The 18,444-nt window shown below is 41.5% G+C and overlaps 3 protein-coding genes across 7 annotated transcripts in view; 1 reads left to right on the top strand and 2 right to left on the bottom strand.

The window, feature by feature from the left end:
* Window positions 1-842: 842 nt before the first annotated feature.
* On the bottom strand, window positions 843-7,573 carry CZIB (CXXC motif containing zinc binding protein). 2 transcript variants are annotated; one of them, XM_080406308.1, is made up of 8 exons: window positions 7,431-7,573; window positions 7,260-7,343; window positions 6,803-6,859; window positions 5,989-6,070; window positions 5,489-5,520; window positions 4,974-5,055; window positions 1,895-1,956; window positions 843-1,085 (listed from the first exon to the last, which is right to left on the bottom strand). In XM_080406308.1, exons 1-8 carry the CDS (start codon window positions 7,434-7,436, stop codon window positions 1,008-1,010), a joined length of 483 nt encoding a protein of 160 aa, XP_080262434.1. In that variant the 5' UTR covers window positions 7,437-7,573; the 3' UTR covers window positions 843-1,007. The 2 variants fall into 2 exon arrangements, with proteins under 2 accessions (XP_080262434.1, XP_080262435.1); XM_080406309.1 differs by lacking the exon at window positions 7,260-7,343 and having other exon boundaries at window positions 7,431-7,570.
* LOC308071221 (uncharacterized protein) overlaps window positions 7,435-18,444 on the top strand; it is a gene marked incomplete at its 5' end in the record, with an annotated part of 36,244 nt that continues 25,234 nt past the window's right edge. Inside the window, 2 exons of one of the 4 annotated variants that reach the window (XM_080406306.1) lie at window positions 7,435-7,807; window positions 7,934-8,021. In XM_080406306.1, coding sequence (XP_080262432.1) covers window positions 7,435-7,807; window positions 7,934-8,021 — 461 coding nt within the window. Of the gene's footprint in view, window positions 8,022-10,356; window positions 10,510-12,756; window positions 16,468-18,444 lie in introns of those variants that run through there. The other 3 variants (XR_013931009.1, XR_013931010.1, XR_013931011.1) reach the window with 3 other exon arrangements.
* On the bottom strand, window positions 8,346-10,233 carry MAGOH (mago homolog, exon junction complex subunit). Its single transcript, XM_080406312.1, has 5 exons — window positions 10,087-10,233; window positions 9,874-9,932; window positions 9,605-9,715; window positions 9,217-9,299; window positions 8,346-8,612 (listed from the first exon to the last, which is right to left on the bottom strand). Exons 1-5 carry the CDS (start codon window positions 10,172-10,174, stop codon window positions 8,513-8,515), a joined length of 441 nt encoding a protein of 146 aa, XP_080262438.1. The 5' UTR covers window positions 10,175-10,233; the 3' UTR covers window positions 8,346-8,512.

Genomic DNA, 18,444 nt, shown 5'->3' with positions numbered 1-18,444 from the left:
GGTGAACCACAAGTCCTAGAAAAGGGAGAGGCATGCTTTAAATATGTAAGCCCAAAGGCTTATAAACTTTTCCTAGTCAGGGCTGTTTGCTCTGCAGCTGTAATGTGCTGTTCTAGTTTTCAGCTGAAAAGGATTATTTTCAAACTTACTTTAAAACTTACCATGATTGTTCTTGCTCACTTAAACAAAGAAAGGAAGGTGAACATTTGGGAGGATGAAGGAAATAATGTATCAAGAAACAATAACCAGACCAAAAATCTTTGCATTAAATTCACCACAGAAGATTTTTGGGGTTTTTTGTTGTTTTTTTTTTAAACATGAGAACAGCTGGCAAGATTGTGAGACCACTTGCCAAGAAGTAGAAAGTCTTGTCTTCAACTAGAAATGAGTGAGGTTTAGTTCATGATATAGTCAGAAAGGTAACTTGATTTTCAGAAGACTGTAACAGCTATGTGTAAGCGTCAATAGCAGTCAAGCTTCGTAAGTGTTCTCAGTAAACTCACCTCAGTGTCTTCACTTGAACTGGCAGAAAGCTACTAAAGATGCAGTTTCCCTTGACAGTTAACACAGTCCCTTTACTAACACTCATAGCCATTTCCTAGGAGTGGTGAGTAGAAAGACCCCGTTTGCTCATGTATGAGAACCAAATGTGGGTACTTCTTAATGATAGGCTATTAAAAACTTGAAAGGTTTTAAGTTAAGTAGTTAGTGTTGGTACGTTAGTTAAGCTACAGTCCACAACAACCATGTATGTTCCCAAAACAGACACCATTAAGAAAATGGCACAGTTCAGACAAGTGTATATACTATTATCAGTTTGTACTGAAGCCATCTCAAAGTGCTCTGTGGAAAATATTTTATTAGGGCATGCTGGGGACAATAAGTACAACTTAGGTTTCCATTTCTGAAGTATAGCCATGTGAAAAGTACTCAGAGGAAACTGCGTCTCTGATGGTTACAGCTCCTTCATCAATAAGCATGTTAAAGATTTATTAGGGGTATGCACTTTAGCATTTTACAAATTTATGGGTAACTTCATAGATTCCAACAGATTCCTTTGTTTTTTCATCGTAGTCATTCCAATCCTACAGGAAATAAGATTTCACAGTATTAGTCACAGGATAGAAACACAGACTGGAATTCAAACAGAAACTAAGCCTTACTCAGAATTTGGGTCTTAAATTTCTGTGGAAAGCACTGTGCAGTCACTGAGCTGAGCTCTGATAGCTGAGAGAAGCAAGAGCACTGACCTGAAATTAAGTGAGCTTCAGTCTCAGTGTTTTTATTTCAACAATTTTTTTTTCTCATATGTAGTCCACAGTCTGTAATGAACAAGACCGCAACTATGGCAGATGAAAGGATTATCTATAATTTACAAAACCCTAGTCAGGTGGGTAAGCAGACAAGCAGATCTGTGCCAAGTAGGATACCAGGGAACAGATTTGACCTTGAGATTCTTGCTCACAGCCAAGGAAGATTTGCAGTGCTGGAGTCATTATCCTGAGCTTTGAAGGACAGTGTCTTTATATTATTTTTACTATCTCTGTGCGCAGGAAAAAGTGCCGGCATCTTCTTAAAAAATTTAAGTTCACCACTGTGAATAACCCCAGCCATTTAGTACTCCAAGTATTTACTCTCTGGAACTCCTGAGTGACTTAAAAGTTGCATTTCTACCTTTGTCAGCTGCTAAGCTATGCATACTTCTAAAATGATGCTGTTAGTAATGCTGGTTGTTCATAGTTGATTTAGTTTCTCTCTCCAGCTATGACCTTCCTTTGCCTACATGAAGGAGCAAAACTAGTTTCTTGCATGTGCAAAGTGTGTATTTTAGACTGGTGACTTAGGGAAAGTAAGCTAGATAATTAGATTTAGTAATGAAACTAAGACAACATACCTTTTCTAACAAGTTTATGTCATTGAAAGGTGTACCGGATTCTGCACCTTCAGCAGCAAACCCTGCCTGCAAGCACATTTGCAGTAAATTTTTAAGAATAAGTTGTACCAAGAAAATAATTATCATTGAAACATGTTTAAAGAAAGTAACTCAGCACAAACTTTCATTGTATTTCTTTTAAATTAGATAGAAAAAATGGTCATGCTCTTCCCTGGTTAAGGGCCAGTATAAGGTTTGTGACTTGGGAATCTAAACTACCACAGAGTGAAATGAGGGAACATGATCCTCGATTTTTCCTAAAAAAAAGGTATTTCCAAGTATTCTAGATAATGTTAAACCTGAGTTTCTAAGTTTATCTAGTAGCATACAACTACCAGTAGCTTTAATTTGCATAGAGAATCCATACAGGCATTATGTATAAAGTAGCTTCATAGTAAACTTGCACTGCAAGAAAAAAAACAGAAAGAAAACGTGGAATAGAGTTAATAGGTTTGGCTTAAATATTGTCAGAATCCAAGACCTTGTAGAGAAGGAGCAGCTTGTATTTGATTTAGGTACAGAAGTAAATAGCAAGCTTTAGGTGAAAAAAGTAGAGAGTTCTTTACTGTTGCTGTAAAGTGTTGAAGGAAAGGATAGCTCTAGGAAGGAAGTAGCACTATCAGTGGGGTATGGCAGAACAGCAAGGTGGTGTTTTTTTCTTCAATAGGAAGAGCTCTCTCATTTTAGGGTTCACAGTTACCCTGCTGTAAATTAAGTTTTACTAGTTTTAAAACAGAATTTAAAAATCTCAGCCACCTCTGTAACATATAGGGAAGTCTCTCACGTTGCCATTTCTAACTACAGAATTAAAGTATTTTGGGATTTGAATGGAAGGTTAATAAGCACTTGGGAGTTAAATAAACTATAGAGTGTGGCAGATGTCACAGCAGGAGAGCTACCTGCAAGGCACAGCGTGAATATGGCCTTTATGCAGTTGTCAGAAGCCCGTCTCAAGGGAACTACAAGGGTTGGAGAGGAAGATCAGCAGCATGGGAGAACAACCCAGAGCTGCAGTATAGAAATGCTAGGAAAATAAAAGAAGCCCTGCTTGTGCCACCTGGAGATACTCATCAGCCCTCCAAGTAACAGAAGGCATGTGGCTGGAATTACAGGCTTCTGTACCAGACAGTCAGCGGGACTTGTGTCATTACAGCTTTGGCGTCAGAGCAGAGACTTGTTTAATCCCTGCAGAAGGGAGCTGAGCCATGCAGTGACTTGCCTGCGCTCTGCTGACTGGCAAAGGACCAACAGCTAAAGCATAAAAACGCCAAAGAAGCAAAAATTCCTATTGATTGTTGCACTTTTGTTGCCAATAAAACTATTGGTTGTGCCACAAAACAAAGAAGCTTAAGAAGGTTTAAAAGAATTATTATAGAGAAACCTCAATTTTTTAGTTGAAGCATTCACTTGAGGGACGAGGACAGGAAAGGAGCTAAACTATCCTCAGGTAAAACCAAAAATTATGTATCAGATTTGCAGTAGATCTATCTACTTAAGCACATTAAACATGAAAGGCAAGGAACCGGGGCCGGGGAATTGTCCTTGCCCATTATTAGAACACACAAGTACCCAGTTTGAATGCGTTGGTGCTACTAGGTAGGAAGATTTGTATCAGAATTGAAGGATACTTTCTCCTCTTTCAGACTCACGATATTTTTTTAGAAAACTACTAAAACTACAGCATTAAGCCACTCTAAACTGACTTCAGGTATGGCTGTATTATATCTATCAAAAAATACAAAGAAAATACAGTAATGCTATGGCATTACGCTATGTTTGGTGATAATCAAAAGCCAGATCCAAGGCTGTGGAGAAGTCAGGCTGGCTTGGATCATGTCAGATATGAAGCAGTTTATAGAATTGTTTGGAACTGCAGCAGGCTATATATTTACTCATCTGGGCATCAGGAAATTATCTGAAACATCTGCTCAGGGATTCAACTGTACTGTCCAATAGAGTGCACAGACCAGACTTTGATAATATTACATTAAAAGCTTTATTATAGCTTGAAGACTTTGTTCTGCAGATAAAAATAAAATTGACAGCTACAATGCAGAGCTATAAACATCTAAATTTGTAATCTTCTCATAGAGTTTTCTTGAAGTGCAAGGTCCTAGGTCTGGCTGCAAATCTTTCAAACAGGAATAAATTAATAACCATTTTGTTCCTCAAAAGATAGGATTTGCTTTAATAAAAGATGACATCCTGCTGCACGCTGCAGTGGTGATTTTACTGATAGCAAATTTGTTGTAGGATCGCTTTATTGGTGTTTCTTAGCACAGTGTCACAGTCTGAGGGAAGGATAAGACAGGTTTATATTTGTCAGTCTACACGTAATCCGACGGGAATAATAGGTTAAATATAGTAGGGAGTTAACTAGCGTACAGCATGACCATGCACAAGCAAATGAATGGCTGAAGACTGGCATGGCTCTGAAGAAATCCTTTAACTCTGAACCTTGAGGTGTGCTTTGCAACAGTCTTTTAACTGCTGCTGATCTTCAGTCTTTGATCTAGCTTCAAATGGAAAAATGCCAATATTTCTTACGGCTTTGGTGATGTCAAATCTCAAAGAGAATTTTATTTCTTTTAGAGGCTATATACTGAAGACTGTTCATAACCTGAACTTCATTTATTCTTTGTAACACACCAAGAAGAAAAGTGGCACTCTCCTGAATGTGGCTATCTAATTACGTACTCTTGCAATGCCCATTTGGGAAAGACTCTCTTTTGCAGTAACCTGGGCAACGAAGACCTTTCAAATGAATTCAGATGAGCAGTGTTGAGTCACCTGTAAGGCAATTTGAATACAACTCCAAGGTGTGTTTATTTTTACTTTTTAATGGCACAAAGAATACCAGAGTTGTTAGTGTTAGCTGCTTGTGTTGGAGTCAAATGAAGTAAAAGAACTGTGAAGAGGACGGAAAGCTGGGGAGGTCTAGGACATTCCAGGAAAAGCAGTACCATTTCATATAGTGTGTATTTTATCACTCCAGAGTTTATTAAGAATCGCTCTTAAAAACTGAGAAACAAATAAGAACTCGCCTGTGGTTGGAAGTCAACTGGTTCCAGACCTCGGCATTCAAACTCCACTATCGTTTTGAATTTCTCGCTGTCTTCAGCCTATAATCGAGTCAGGATACCATTAGTTTTCATCAGAGAACGACAGTGACAAGCATTAGTCTAGGAATGAATTGCTTTAAAGGCAGTACTATCAACTCTGATGTCCCAAGTGACGGCAAAATCCTAGGGCTCATTTAATAGGTGGTCATTAACTAGAATTTCTTAATCTCACAGAAGGAAGCCTTCAAAAGGAAACTAATATGGGCATTACAGAATCACCTCTCATTTGCGTGACAAAATCTTGCATTTTGCTTATGAAATGGGTCAGATTGTCCTACACTTGAGACTGTGTAGGAGTCTACAAGGGACAACTTTCTGTCAGGAGAGAATATCAGCTGTTTGTGTTCTTGAAAGAGGAATGTGGATAAAGCAAAACCTCAAATTATTATTGCTTCTTTTTCTTTCACTTGTGATATAAAAGAGAAAAACTTACGTTGTAAGGCTTGATTGTCTGACTTAAAATATCTAAAAGAAAACATCAGAAGTGTAAAAGTGAGTGGCACTATGTCTTCAGTTTTGTTCAGCACAAACCAATCACCACCACCTTCTTTCGAAGAAATTTCCTTATACATAGTAATCAAGCAGTTCCTGCAGTTCCTGCAGCTGGCCCTCAAAAGGTAGAACTAAAATTTTCTCACTTCTCCCGAGAAGTTTACATTACACCATTTTGTTACCCTACCAATACAAAAAAAAAATTGCATGGTTCTGTAAAATGACATTATGGATACAAGTTTTGTTCATGCAGAAACCTGAACTCACTAGGAGGCCTTGCTGTTTCCTTCATGAGCATGATGACAAGTACGTATCTGTTGTGAACTCAAGAACCAGGAAAAAAATGCCTGAACAGTGTCAAGCAAAAATGAGACTAAAAAATAAACTCAGGGTAAGTGTAAAATGGACAATGCCTCTTGAATATTTGTCTTAAGTACATACCAATGGAGTTCTCCCTGGAGCACAGCTTGCATTTCTGCACCATAGTGGCACTTCCTCTGCCTCCTTTCAGGGGAGCACTGTCCTAAAAACCACAACAACAGAGACATCATTTTTACCTGTGCTCTGGCTGAGCCACTGGAAACCTCTGCAAAGGCAAAGTAGCTTTTACAACAGTGGTCTTTAGCTTTTTAGAAATACTGCAATGAGAAGGCTTTTTTTACACTAGAGATCTACAATTCAGAAAGCTGTTCTAATTCTGTTCTAGACAAAATAGTAAATAATGGACAGTTATGTCTTGTCCATTTGGGCACGTATCATTAATTCCTCAAAATATATTCTTACTGTTCAGTAGTATGCAAAAAAAAGGGATGATTATTTCTAAGAACAGAACCTTCTCTTATCTCTGACAAATTTTATCCTGCTTTTGCAGTTTCCAAATGCTAATTTAGCATGCTTAACTCACTTTGAATTACCTAAACTTGTCCAAAAAGATTCCATCAGCATCAGAGAAATATGCTACGGGAACAACCTTATTCTGCTATCACTTCATATCACATAGTTTTACAGAAATGTGGCCTTTCAAAGCAGCCGTAAATACCCTGTCACCAACAGTCACCATTCCAATGGCGTATTTCAAAACCTCCAAATTACTTTTTTTAGTATGACAGCATTTCCTGAGTGCATATAGCTATTAAAATAGCATCTCCTCTGAAGGGCAGGTTGTCACATCCCTGACGCCAAGATCCCTTGTGTGTAACAGGCTGGGGTTTCTTCTCCTTTTCGTTCTGATGTAGGTTGTAACAGAGCGACATACCATCAATCGCAGGCACTGCCATTTTTCAGAAATTTCACCACAGTTCCCGCATTTCAGCTGGAAAACAAGCATAAATAATTTAAAGCTTGCCCATAATAATGGATTGACAAGATGAAGAAACTCAGGCGAGCCCTCCAGATTTGCAATCCCCGCTGTTTCACAGCTGAGCGGAGCCGCAGGCAGGGATCGGCTGCTGGCTATCCCGACAGACCCGTGAGCTGTCGCGACCTGAGGCTCTACCGCGGGCGGAAAGCGCGTTGCAAAGCACCGTCACGAAATCAAAGCGCGGTGCTGAGCGGTGGCCGGTGCCCAGGGACCCGCCGGCGGGGCACCGCGCACCGCTCAGCACCGCGCACGGGTTCGCGGCACGCACTAACGCGCATATCCCTCCGCCGGTGCCCCCCGCTGCTGCCGCGCAGCCCCGCGTCTCCCAGCACCGGGAGCGCCGCCGCCGCACCTTGAGGTACCAGTGGAAGTCCTCCCCCTCGGCCCGCAGCCGGGTGATGTTCTCCAGCGTGGCGCGCAGCTGCAGCCCGATCCTCTGCAAGGCAAGGGGCAGCGAGGGGCCCTCAGTCAGCCCGCCCGAGCGCGGCCCGCCTCAGCCCGCCCCTCCGCGGCCGCTACCTACCCCCATGGTCCCGCGGGGTGCGCGGCTGCTGGCGGAGGCGCCGCGCCACCGGGCCTGCCCTGGCGGTCCCCCTCAGGCCCCGCCAGCCTCCTGCGGCAGCACGGCGGGTTTCAAGCCGCTCCGGCGCGGTTTGGTCGGGTTTTTTCTCTCCACCCTCCGCCCCGTTGCGTGTGTGCCCTCAGCCAAGATGGCGCCGGCAGCGCGGCCTGTCACCGCCCTGCCGGGTGAGGGGGGGGACGGGACAGGCGGTGCCTGTGGCCGGGGGGTGAAGCCCCACGTGCTGAAACTCCAGGTGCTGGCACAGCTAATAGGGGTTAGAGGTTTTCACCTCATAAAACCCGTGAGGAACATCCTCAGAATCCTGGACCAGAGCAGAGGTCTCGCACAGAGCTGTAGAAAAACTGCCACGCTGAAGCTGAGGCATATTTGGTCTTCTTAACTGAGTACTGCACAATAGATCTGCTAGTCTAGAGCTTAACTAAATACATTGCTTTTAATTTCAGGTTTTCTAAAGCTGGACGGGACTATCGGTGCAGATCCAGGATGGCTGCCAGGTGGCCTGCTGTCTGCTTCTGCTTTGAAGGCAAACAGGTAATTGCTGCAGCGGGTCATTATCAAGCTGACGTATGTCTTTGCTCCAACTAGTTACCACATGCAGAGTTAGGGCTTCAGTTGTTCTGTGTATTTGAGTTGGCCAACAAAATAGCCAGCTCAGGATAGTAACAAAAGTTGATCTTGACAGCTGGGAAAAGTTTCATTTTGCAGAGCCTGGCTTAATTCCATTTCCTACTGCTGCATAGATTGAGAAGTGAAATACAGCTTTGTGTGACACAAATGAAGGAACATACCTTGAATGTACCATGATAAAAGAAGTGTTAGGAAGTCAGTTTCTCACCAGAACTTCTAAATTAAAAATACAGATCTCACCATTTTATTAAGACAGTCACTGACAGTTTATAAAAAAAAAAACAACCAACAAAACCCCAACATACATAAAAGCTTCAGGCCTCAATAGTGAGGAATCAAAAGAACATCCCCACCCCCCGTACAGACATTACAATACAAATTTCCATTTGTTTGATTTAAATTGGCTTAATTTTGAAGTGTAGTCCAATAAGACTGAAGACTAGACACTTCAGGTCCTGGACCAGGTAGTAGAACACTCTCAAGCCTTCTGGATCCCTGCAGTGTGCAACAGAAGGAAGGGAGAAAAAAGTTAATTGTATGTTCTAGGAGAGCAGTTTATAGAACTAACCTATTAAACAGCCTACAGGGACTTTTCAGAGGTCCTCATAGAGATTAACGGATTTGTTTCATTCTACACTGATTGATGAAACATTCTGTACTCCAAGTTTGCATGTTTTAAGTCTTAAAAAAAATGTGCATTTTCATAATGAAAGCAAGTAGTAACACCACTTTGTTTTGATTTAAAAAAAACCAATACCCAGTCTTTTCAGCTCCGGTGAAACACAGAAGCACTGGTTCTCCCAGTGTGAGACTGAGAGAACACTGGCATAGACAACCCAATGACAGTTCAGTTCAGACTCTGAGTAAGTCTAACAGGGGTCCCTACAGTAAGGTTAGCTGCTCACAGTTTCAAAATAGAGCGTGTAATGCCACAGTATAAAAGCATTTGGTACATTACGCTGGAACGCAGAGCACTTGTGCCCCCAGGAAATGATCTGCACTTTGAAACAACATAAAATACAAGTACCTAGTAATCAGCAAGTTCTAATATAGGTCATTTCACAAAAACACCAGCAACATAAGAAAGCGGAGGACATACTTGGATTGATTTACATCAATGAGTGAACCGATTTTTGATGTGGTAAAGGAGATGTGCTCATCACCGATTACTATTTCAAGCTCCTGAAAAAGAAAAGATTATATAGAAACTCAAACTATTGTTGTATGGTATTGGTTACAGAAATACTTAAGTACTGAGATGATAGCTTTTCCATTTTTATTGCAAGGGTATCGAACGCAGCAGGCTTGTGAATCACAGTAACTCTCACAACTAAATTTGCATTTAGGCACCACTCAGGTTTTAAAACACTATTTGTTTGCCTCTTGGCTAAAAAGAATACTGGCTTAAAGAAAATCTTCAGTTATGCTTCTAATGAACTAAGCTACAAAAATTAAAGCAGCAATTCGAAAAGGCATTGCACACCAACCTGTCGACCCACTCTGTCGGGAGGCGGCCACAGAGCATCATCTTCTTTCGTGATTTCGCTGTCGTCGATGATTCTCTTCAGCTCCTCCATCACGCTCTTATGCACGTAAGCCTACGGACAGCGTTCCGACGTGACCGACCAGCCCCGGGCCCCACCTGGCTCGCTGCCCCGCATACCCTCCCGCACGAACCACCCCCCGGGTCCCGGCAGCCCCCGGCAGCGCCCGGGCCCCACCGGGACCCCGCCGTGCAGGGCCGCCTCCCCCTCACCTCCTTTCGGATCATCACGTCGTTCTTGTAGTTGCTGTTGTTGGCGTAGCGGAGCTTCCCTGCCGAAGACAGGACGGGCGTTAAAGGCCGCCTCGGCAGCGCTAGGCCGCCCCCCGCCGCGGCGGCCCCCGGCCCGGCCCGGCGGCCCCTGGCCCGGCCCCGCGCCAACCCCCCGGAGCCGTGAGAGCGGCCCGGCCCCGCCCCGCCCCTCACCATCGGGCCGGAACTCGAACTCGAGGAACTCGTGGCCGAACTTGCCCTTGTGCCCCACGTAGTAACGGAGGTAGAAGTCGCTCGCCATGGTCCCGCCACCGCCCCGGCAGGCACCGCGGCGGCGCGCGACAAGCACGTCACGGCGGGCGGGGCGAAGTGCTCTCCCGCTCCCGGCGGCGGTTGGCGCGCGCCCCCTGGCGGGCCCCGGCGAGCTGCGGGCGGGCCCGTGAGGGGAGGGCGGGGCTCCCGCGCCCTCTCCTCACCGGGAGGCGGCTCCGCCGCGGGAGAGGGGCAGGGCCGCAGCCGAGTTCCCTAGCAGCACCAGGCGGTACAAGCGAGGGGCGCCGCGACCCCTCACGGGGCCGACGTTGGGCAGGCGCATGCCCGAGGCGTGCCCGGGCAGCGACGCCGCGCCGTGTTCTGGTAGTAATGTTTGCAGTGTTTGACAGGAAAAGAGCCAGAGTGGTGCCTGATCTGTCACCTCCCCTCGCCCCGCCGCGGTGGTGGCGGCGGTGGTGGCGACGGCCGGGGCACCGCCACTGGCCCCCGGGACGGCCGGAGCCCACTCAAGGTCGGTGGGCCTGGCAGGGCCCTCGCCTCAGGCCCGGGCGGCCGCACCGCGTGCTCTGCCCTGGAACCTGTGGCTTTTTTCTAGGCGGAAAATGAAAAGTATTCACACATTGCTAATAAAAGCTTCCTTGTACTATTTAGACATAGTAGTAATAAAAGAAAACTGAGGAGCAGGTAGCTTTTTATTATGAATTCAGCCATTGGCGTTTCACATTACTGCATTAGAATCTGAATTGTGCCTCCCTCAGACGAAGGCGGTGACCCACCCGGTGGTGGTGGGTGCTGTGCCCTGGGCTGGTTGCTGCCCCACGCAGCCCCTGCACCCCTCTGCCGCCCTCTCACCGCTCCCGGTTTGCTGAGGTACCCTCAGCACTGGCGGCCTGAGGTCTGAGAGTGATGGGACTGGTGGCAATATCTGCCTTTTTGCTTTTGGGGGGAACTGCAGGGAGAAAGGAAAGAGCCTGAGACATGTCATTTAGTAAAATATTCCCTTCTGAAGGAAAAAAAAATAGAAATAGGGTGTCTCTTTTGCTGATCACTAGAAGGGGCATTTTTTATTGAAGACACTGAATGAGGGGGGACATTTTGTACTGCCGTAACGCTGATGAACTTGATTTGGTTTAGGTGGTGCTGAAGTCACATCCCAGGTGTAGGCAGTGCAGGGCTAATGAAGCTCGCTCTGCTTTAGAGTTATAATTATGGTAATATTTACTCCTATGAACTGAGTGGAAATAACTAAACTGCTTCCAGGTGTAATCTGTGGAAATCGCAGTCTTTGGTATGGTGTGTAATACTCAAATAATCTTTTTGATCTCAGTTAATTGTGCGGAGGAAAGCCCAAGGTGTTTGCATCTGGGCATAATTCATATGTAAACTGACTAAACTAAACCCCCCATTGATAGGTCAGATTTGGTTGTAGTTTGTTTTTCAGGAGCCCTGTATGTTTTGTGATCTAGTGTCCTCTTCTGACTGTGTAGGAGCTGTGAGCTTTCACTAGGACAGTCAAACCCCCAAAATGTTGGGATTGGTTGTTGATTTAGCATAAATTATTGCAGTGAGAGGCAGTACAGTAGTTTTCTGGAAAAATCTGAATGTTTAAATCTAGGCACTTATAAATTAAATTTAAATAGCTACTTTGGATATATTTTAGGACTTCAATGGATTAAAATAATGGAGCAAAGAAACTGCAGTTTTGTCTCGTTTAACTTAAATTACTATTTGCTTGGACCTAAAGAGACTAGTCACTGGACACACACAAATAACAATTATAGACTCACCAAGAGTGAGAGAAGAAAATAAAAAGGTAGAGGGAGGTGAAATATTTAAGGCTCACTTTTGAACAGATAATGGACTCTAGTGTCATTCACTGCATGGTAATAAGTCCAGCTCCTTCTCATCTTTCTAGGTTGGACAGCTTATGTTCTTTTCCCAAGGGAACTGGAGAATATTGAAAGACAATGATGAGGAGTCTGGAGAAATCTATTTATAAATAAAGATTAAAAGCTAAATATGCACAATTCAGCTAAATGATGAAGCAGAGCATTTTTACATCGAATCTGGCAGTACTCATTCCATTTGTATTGTGGTTTGATTGTTCTGTATGATGTGGCATATGACATGATGTGTTGTACTGTGTTTACTCAGAGAAAATTTAATCCTTACCTGTAGTTAAAAGTTAATAGAATGACATCTTCAGAGTTCTGCCAGAAATCATTACAAAAGTGAAAACATCTTTTGAGGTTAGAGTTTTTTCTATTAGAAAATAAGATTATGGTTAATTTTGAAGAAAATTCTACAGAAATACCTCAGAAGGTATTAAATTGTTAATGAAACAAGACACAAGTTTGGCAAACTGAAATAACATTAGGTGAAAGATGTTCACTAAAAAACCCCTCTGAAATACTGTAAAGGGTGTTTAGTTTTTTTTTTAAAATTCACTATATGAAGGTTTTAAGAGTATAAATCTTAAAATAAATGTTAAACCACTTTTCTTCTTGTATTTACATTGTGGTTAGGAGTTCTGGAAATATTAGGTCTGGCCGGGTTTGACTGGAAGGTATATTTGATTTCAGAACATACATGAGTTTTTTCTGTTCACAGCTGAGGTGCTAGGAGGCAAAGTGAGAACTGTAATGGAAAGCTGGCCTGCATAAGGAAGTTGGTGTGTGCACTTTGCCTGGATTTATGTCTTAGTTTACTTCAGTTTAGCTTCTCATGGGTAAGTGACTGGCACATGTGAAAGATACATCCTACACTCACTCCTGTTTAACTAAGACGGATGTTACACTAATCCAATTAAATGACTTTCTGTAACCTCATAGAGTCTTCTGGTTTACAGCTTCCTAACAGTCTCATTGGATGCCATATTCCCACTGGAGCAGTTATGGTAAGAAAGACCTCAGCTTCTGTGAATTAAAGATAGTACTCAGCCCGTTCTGCGTATTAGTTCTAAGTATATGCGTAAGAAGAGGATCAGTGTTTTGCAGGAAATGTTGGGAATCCTTTCTTCCTGTTAAAAGTAAATTGGGGTTGCAGTCTCTCACAGCATTTAAGGATCAAACACATGTCTTTTTATTCTGTTTCTTCTTCCTGAGTTTTTCCATGTAAAAAGATCTAATGTGGTTATATTGCCTTATTCTGTTACTGTCTGTCCGCTTACAGGAAGCTGATGTGGTTCATTGCTCTTCTGTCTATCCAGTAAGAATCGCTTTCGGTGCCACTCCATGTACAGTGTGAATCTTTGTTTAAATAGTATTGTCCTTTTGTAGGAAGATTTCTTGAAAGTGATCACTTAATACTGCCCTAATTCTTTAAAACTAACGAGTACAAGCTAGCAAAGCCCTCTCATACAAACAGATGGGAGCTACCACTGGGAAGCCTTGCCAGATGTGGGCTTCTGATGAGAAAGTTTTTCTGGAGTGAGTTCTAAGTGGGAAAAGTCATGCCTGTGCTGCTGGGCTTAGTAGCTTGGGTTATTGAATCAAAGGTCCCCATATATTTCCCATCACAATAAACCTACCTGTCTATCATTCTGTCACTTACGGCACCTTTCTGGTAAAATTTCTGGGTTTTTCTCCAGTCCTCTCACAATTTATCTGGCTATGGATAGTATCCAAAGTGTATTAATTAAAGAAAAGAGTGTTCTTTTGGAATCTCAAAGGGCTGGTTATAATTAAAATAGGTGGCTAAAATTTACTGGCTTGTTGGCCGTAGTTTCCTGGGTTTAGGCAGGCCCTTGGTAGTAGCTAATAAATGTGAAAAAGCATTCATTATTTTTCATCTTTGGGCTTGAATATTCACAGTTGCACTCTGCTTTCCTTATGAATTTCCATTCTATAAAATACCTAGAAGTTGGCCCTTCAGTAGAAGAGGCATACTGATACAGAAATAGCTGACCAATTGCTTTCTTAACATTTATGGGAAGTGCAAAGAAATTAAATCATGAGCCTAAAAAAAAGAAACACTCGCATTTGTACCAGGTTGGAGGGTGGAACTATTACGCTGCTTATTGTATGAACGTGGTCGTCCAATCTAAAGGTAATACCAACTATAAACTTTGTATGTTCCTCTTAAGTACTGTTGGGTTTGACTTCAAGTTCAGAGGGTATTTTTGTGAGAGAATGACTCCACTGTAATTGTCTAAATTGTTTTATAAAACTTTTTGAGAATATCAGTGCCTAATGCATTGTTGTTTAAATTGCTACATTGGAAGGAATAGCAAATTGGAATATGAGTTATCCTGAGAACCTGCATTTGAATTCATGTGGGAGGTGTCAACTGTCTTTGAGTTCTGTATACTAATTCTAACATATTTTATGATGAATGCATATTATGGGTAAGATAATATTTTTTGCTGTGTATGTATTAGTTTTTTGTTGTCTTAAAATGAACGTCATGTTTGATGGCATTACGGTAGATAGTGTATTGCTGCGACAATGCTGTTTGAGTGATCTTGACACATTTGTAATCAAAAAGCATGCTACACTTGAATGCACTGGCTTAAGGTTGTGTTTGTGAAAGACAGAATGTCTTTCCAATGTGTGGGTTGTAGTTCTTTTCATTCTGTTTAAAAGCATATACAGACACTAATTGTTCTGTCTCTGAAGAAAATATCTATAAATGCAGATTTTTAGCATTATTATTTTATATGATAGAAGGATTGTAATATGATAATATGCATATCATATCTTGATACTGATACTAATTTGTAAAGTTTGGGGTAGTGGTTTTTTTGTTGTTGATGTTTTAAGACGAGCAATGTTTACATGATTTTCACTTCTGACCTATGGGGAGCAGTTTTTTATGAGACTTGGCAAAATGGGGGAAATCAGATAAACATGCTTTTGAATATTTCTATTCATTTGGGTTTTTCTCATGTCAGTAAAAGCTGGCAGAAAGCTCTAATAAGTCAACCTACTTCAGAGCCTAATTTAACTTAGTTTCAAGGTTGCAAGATGTATGAATTGTTTGTATTTTCCTGAAAACCTGTTTATGACATTGAAATAGTTGTAATTCTGCTATGTTTTTCTCTTTGTTAGAAGTGTTGAATATTTTGGAGAATTGGGTGACAGATTTTTTTTCACAGATTCTAGATATGTCAGGTTATTTTCTGATATTTTCTGTCTGTAACTTGTGAAGGTATGTCCTAAACATGAAAAGTTTTATGCAGTTGCTTTTCCTTTTCTTTTTATCTACAGAGGCTTTAATTATTTTTGATTCCTTTATCAAAGAAACTAATTTCACAGACTAAATTAAGACAATATAATATTTGGACGTTAATAAATTAATAAAATGTTTCTTTAAAATGTATTTGATAGCATTTAATGTGTTCCATGGTATGGATTTTGATTTTGCATGTAGATCCCTGTTATACCTGTGTTACTTCTTCAGTTACTGGGAAGGGAATTATATCCTAGTTTTGAGGAATGTTAATTTCTGTGCCTCTGCATTGTCTGAAAGATAATTAGTATCAAAATATGGCTGAGTCGGCAGTCTGCTGTGGCTGTTCAGAGACAAGACTGAGTTTCTGTGTTAATACTAAGCTATGCATTGTAATAGGCTATTTAAAAAAGACCTCCCACTTTGTATCTTGAAATTGCAATATAGGTAAATTTTATCTACGTGGTTAAAAATACAGCTCTGTAAGAAGTAACATCTACTTGGTTTTGGTGCCAAGTAAAATGACTTTATTGCTCTGTGAGGTAAGGTTTTCCCTGCTGCGCTATGCCACTGTTGCCAGATATTGACTGACAGACGTTCTTTGCAAATGCACATCCTTGTTTACAAGGCAATACTTGATGACTAAGTAAACAAAAATGCAGTGTATTGATGTATGTATTAGAAGAAAAAAAAAATCCTAAACTTAGTGTAGACTCAGATGTGTAAATGAGTGTCTGAAAAGGAGAAAGATTAATGGAAATTAATGGAGAACAGGACTGGAAGGGACTGTCTTAGCTGCCATGTTTGTCCCCCTATCATTAGACAAGATCTGCTGTGTCTCACGTGAATCTCTTAGTGAATTTTAATGAAGATTTTTTATTTTGGTTGATTTTGATTTTCTGCTTTTTCTATGGATTGTTTTTGTGGCAAATGCAAGTTTATAATGTAATTTACTTTCTCATTTGAAAAGTCAGCTCCCATATGAATCTGGTTCTACCCTCTTTGGTTTGGCAATGCTAGAAGCTGGTGTGTACTCTGGTGTATTACAATTGCTAGCCAGGAAGAGTAACAGGGGTGTGGAACAGATGAATCCACCTCATTATAGTTTTATTTCCACAAATAATTTAAGAAAATAAATACTACTTATTTCAATTGGCTTTTTTCATGGTAGAACTAACTTCAACTTACACAAAATATTATTTTCTCTTATTTAAAAATAGATGTGTGTTAATTCTCACCTCAGAATTTTACAGAGATATTTACGAGGGCTGACATGGAGGGCTGAAGCTTGTATCCAGTGGTTTCTTCTGAGATGCAGAAAGAATCTGGCACATCTTGACTGAAGTTAGCATGTGTGAATTTTCCTCTAAGTAGTTCCCCCAGATTGTTGGTATTACATAAGAAAAAGGTATCTTACGTCACTGCATGTTTCAAACTTTTCATTTAGAAATTAGCCAAGTGCTGCACTCTGTTCATGTATTTCCATGGAAGCTGGTGTTGCTTAAAAAAACCTGCCAAACTGTTTGAAGATTCCTCAAGTGGCAGGGAGCAAAATTATTTATTTAACCTTTAGCACATGACCTTCCTATAGGTGCAGGTTATGTCTACAAAAGGGCTGTATGTTTGTGGAGATAATCAAAGGAGTGCTGAACATTTTCCCTCTCTAATTAGAATGTCCCAATTGAAATTAGAATGTGCCACTTGAAAGGACATCTTAGTTGTGTCGAGATGCTCAAGATGATACTTCAGACTGTGCTACTATGCAGCTTTTCCTTGCCACCCATGTGGCCTTGCTTTGTCTTCAGTAAATGAAATGGTTTACCAAATCCAAGTTTTGATCATCTGACAGAGCCTTTTGACACACCAGAATTTCACAAACTTTACAGTAGAGGTGAGAGACCTGGGGCAGTGCATATATAACAGAAACATTTGAATTTTACCTTTACAGACATGCTTATGCCGCTCTGAGTGGACCTTATGCTCTCTGTTATGCTTTGAAAAGAAGCTGAATTGAATTTTATTTCTTCCTAATTTTTTACCTGTTCTTCTGCATACTTTTTAATTGGTTTTGCATTTCATTTTTTCTCATGCTTGTCAGCTCCTCTAAACAGCTCATGTTCTTATAATGTGTTTGATTCTGTTATTTGGTTCTTTGCTTTTCCCTTATTCTATAAAGAAGGAAACTAGTCTAGCAGGTCTGGAAATCCAAACATAAGGCTTTATTAGCAAGAAGGTAGAGACCTCTGGCATGTCCTGTCTTCTCACAGAAAACTTCCAGGCCTTACTTGTCCCCTGCATGCATTGGATTTTCCAATCTCTACAGCCATTTGAAGATTTATGTAAAAAAAAATACATTGCTTTCCTTTTATGTAGGTAACTGTACCTTTGAGCAGTCTTTGATCTGGTGGATGCAAAGGTACCATCCATTTCCTGTGCAATCCTTATTTGTAAAACCTTTGTACAATTTTCAGGGATCCCTAGCAAGAAGCAGGCAAACCCTCAACTTTCAAGAGAGCCCTTGCAGATAGACTTTATGTGCAGGAGATGTGCTGAATTCATTCTGGGTTGCTGTGGCAACCTTTTTCTTCTTTATCCAGAAAAGACTGCTTTATCAGTGAACATACACTTTCACAGTACCCTGTGACTTTTGTTCAGGGTGTTCATGCTCTTAGAAGCAATAGTCAGTTGGGCCCTGAAATTAGCAGTTGCAGACCCTCCTGTACATCTTTGCTCACTAATGCTCTTTGTCCTTCAGCTGTAAGTATACCAGTATTCCCTCCACATTCTCTATGGTTTTTGGCAAAAGACTGACCCTTCCATACTGCATGGGGGCATATAATTTCAGATTCTGTATTTTAAGCACTATTGTTTTATAGCTAGGGGATACAATTCTCAGTCCTGCTGTTCTTCTGTCCACTTTCCCTGATCTCAGAGTTCTTGGTTATCTTTTCCAAGAGTCTCCTTTGTTGTATGTAACTGCTCTCTGGCCCCTAGGAGCCATCAGATTGGTTCTGTTTCATGTTACTTACAATTTTTCAGTGAAAAAAAAATAAGAGGATGGAAACCCAAACGAAGATGAAAATGATGGTACTGACTGTAATAAACTATTCCCCTTCCAGAAGAGAGGGA

This window comes from Falco punctatus (genome assembly GCF_963210335.1).
Source record: "Falco punctatus genome assembly, chromosome: 11".
In the NCBI taxonomy this organism is placed as follows: domain Eukaryota; kingdom Metazoa; phylum Chordata; class Aves; order Falconiformes; family Falconidae; genus Falco; species Falco punctatus.
The sequence above is the reverse complement of the archived record's forward strand: the minus strand, read 5'-3'. Positions and strand labels throughout refer to the sequence as shown.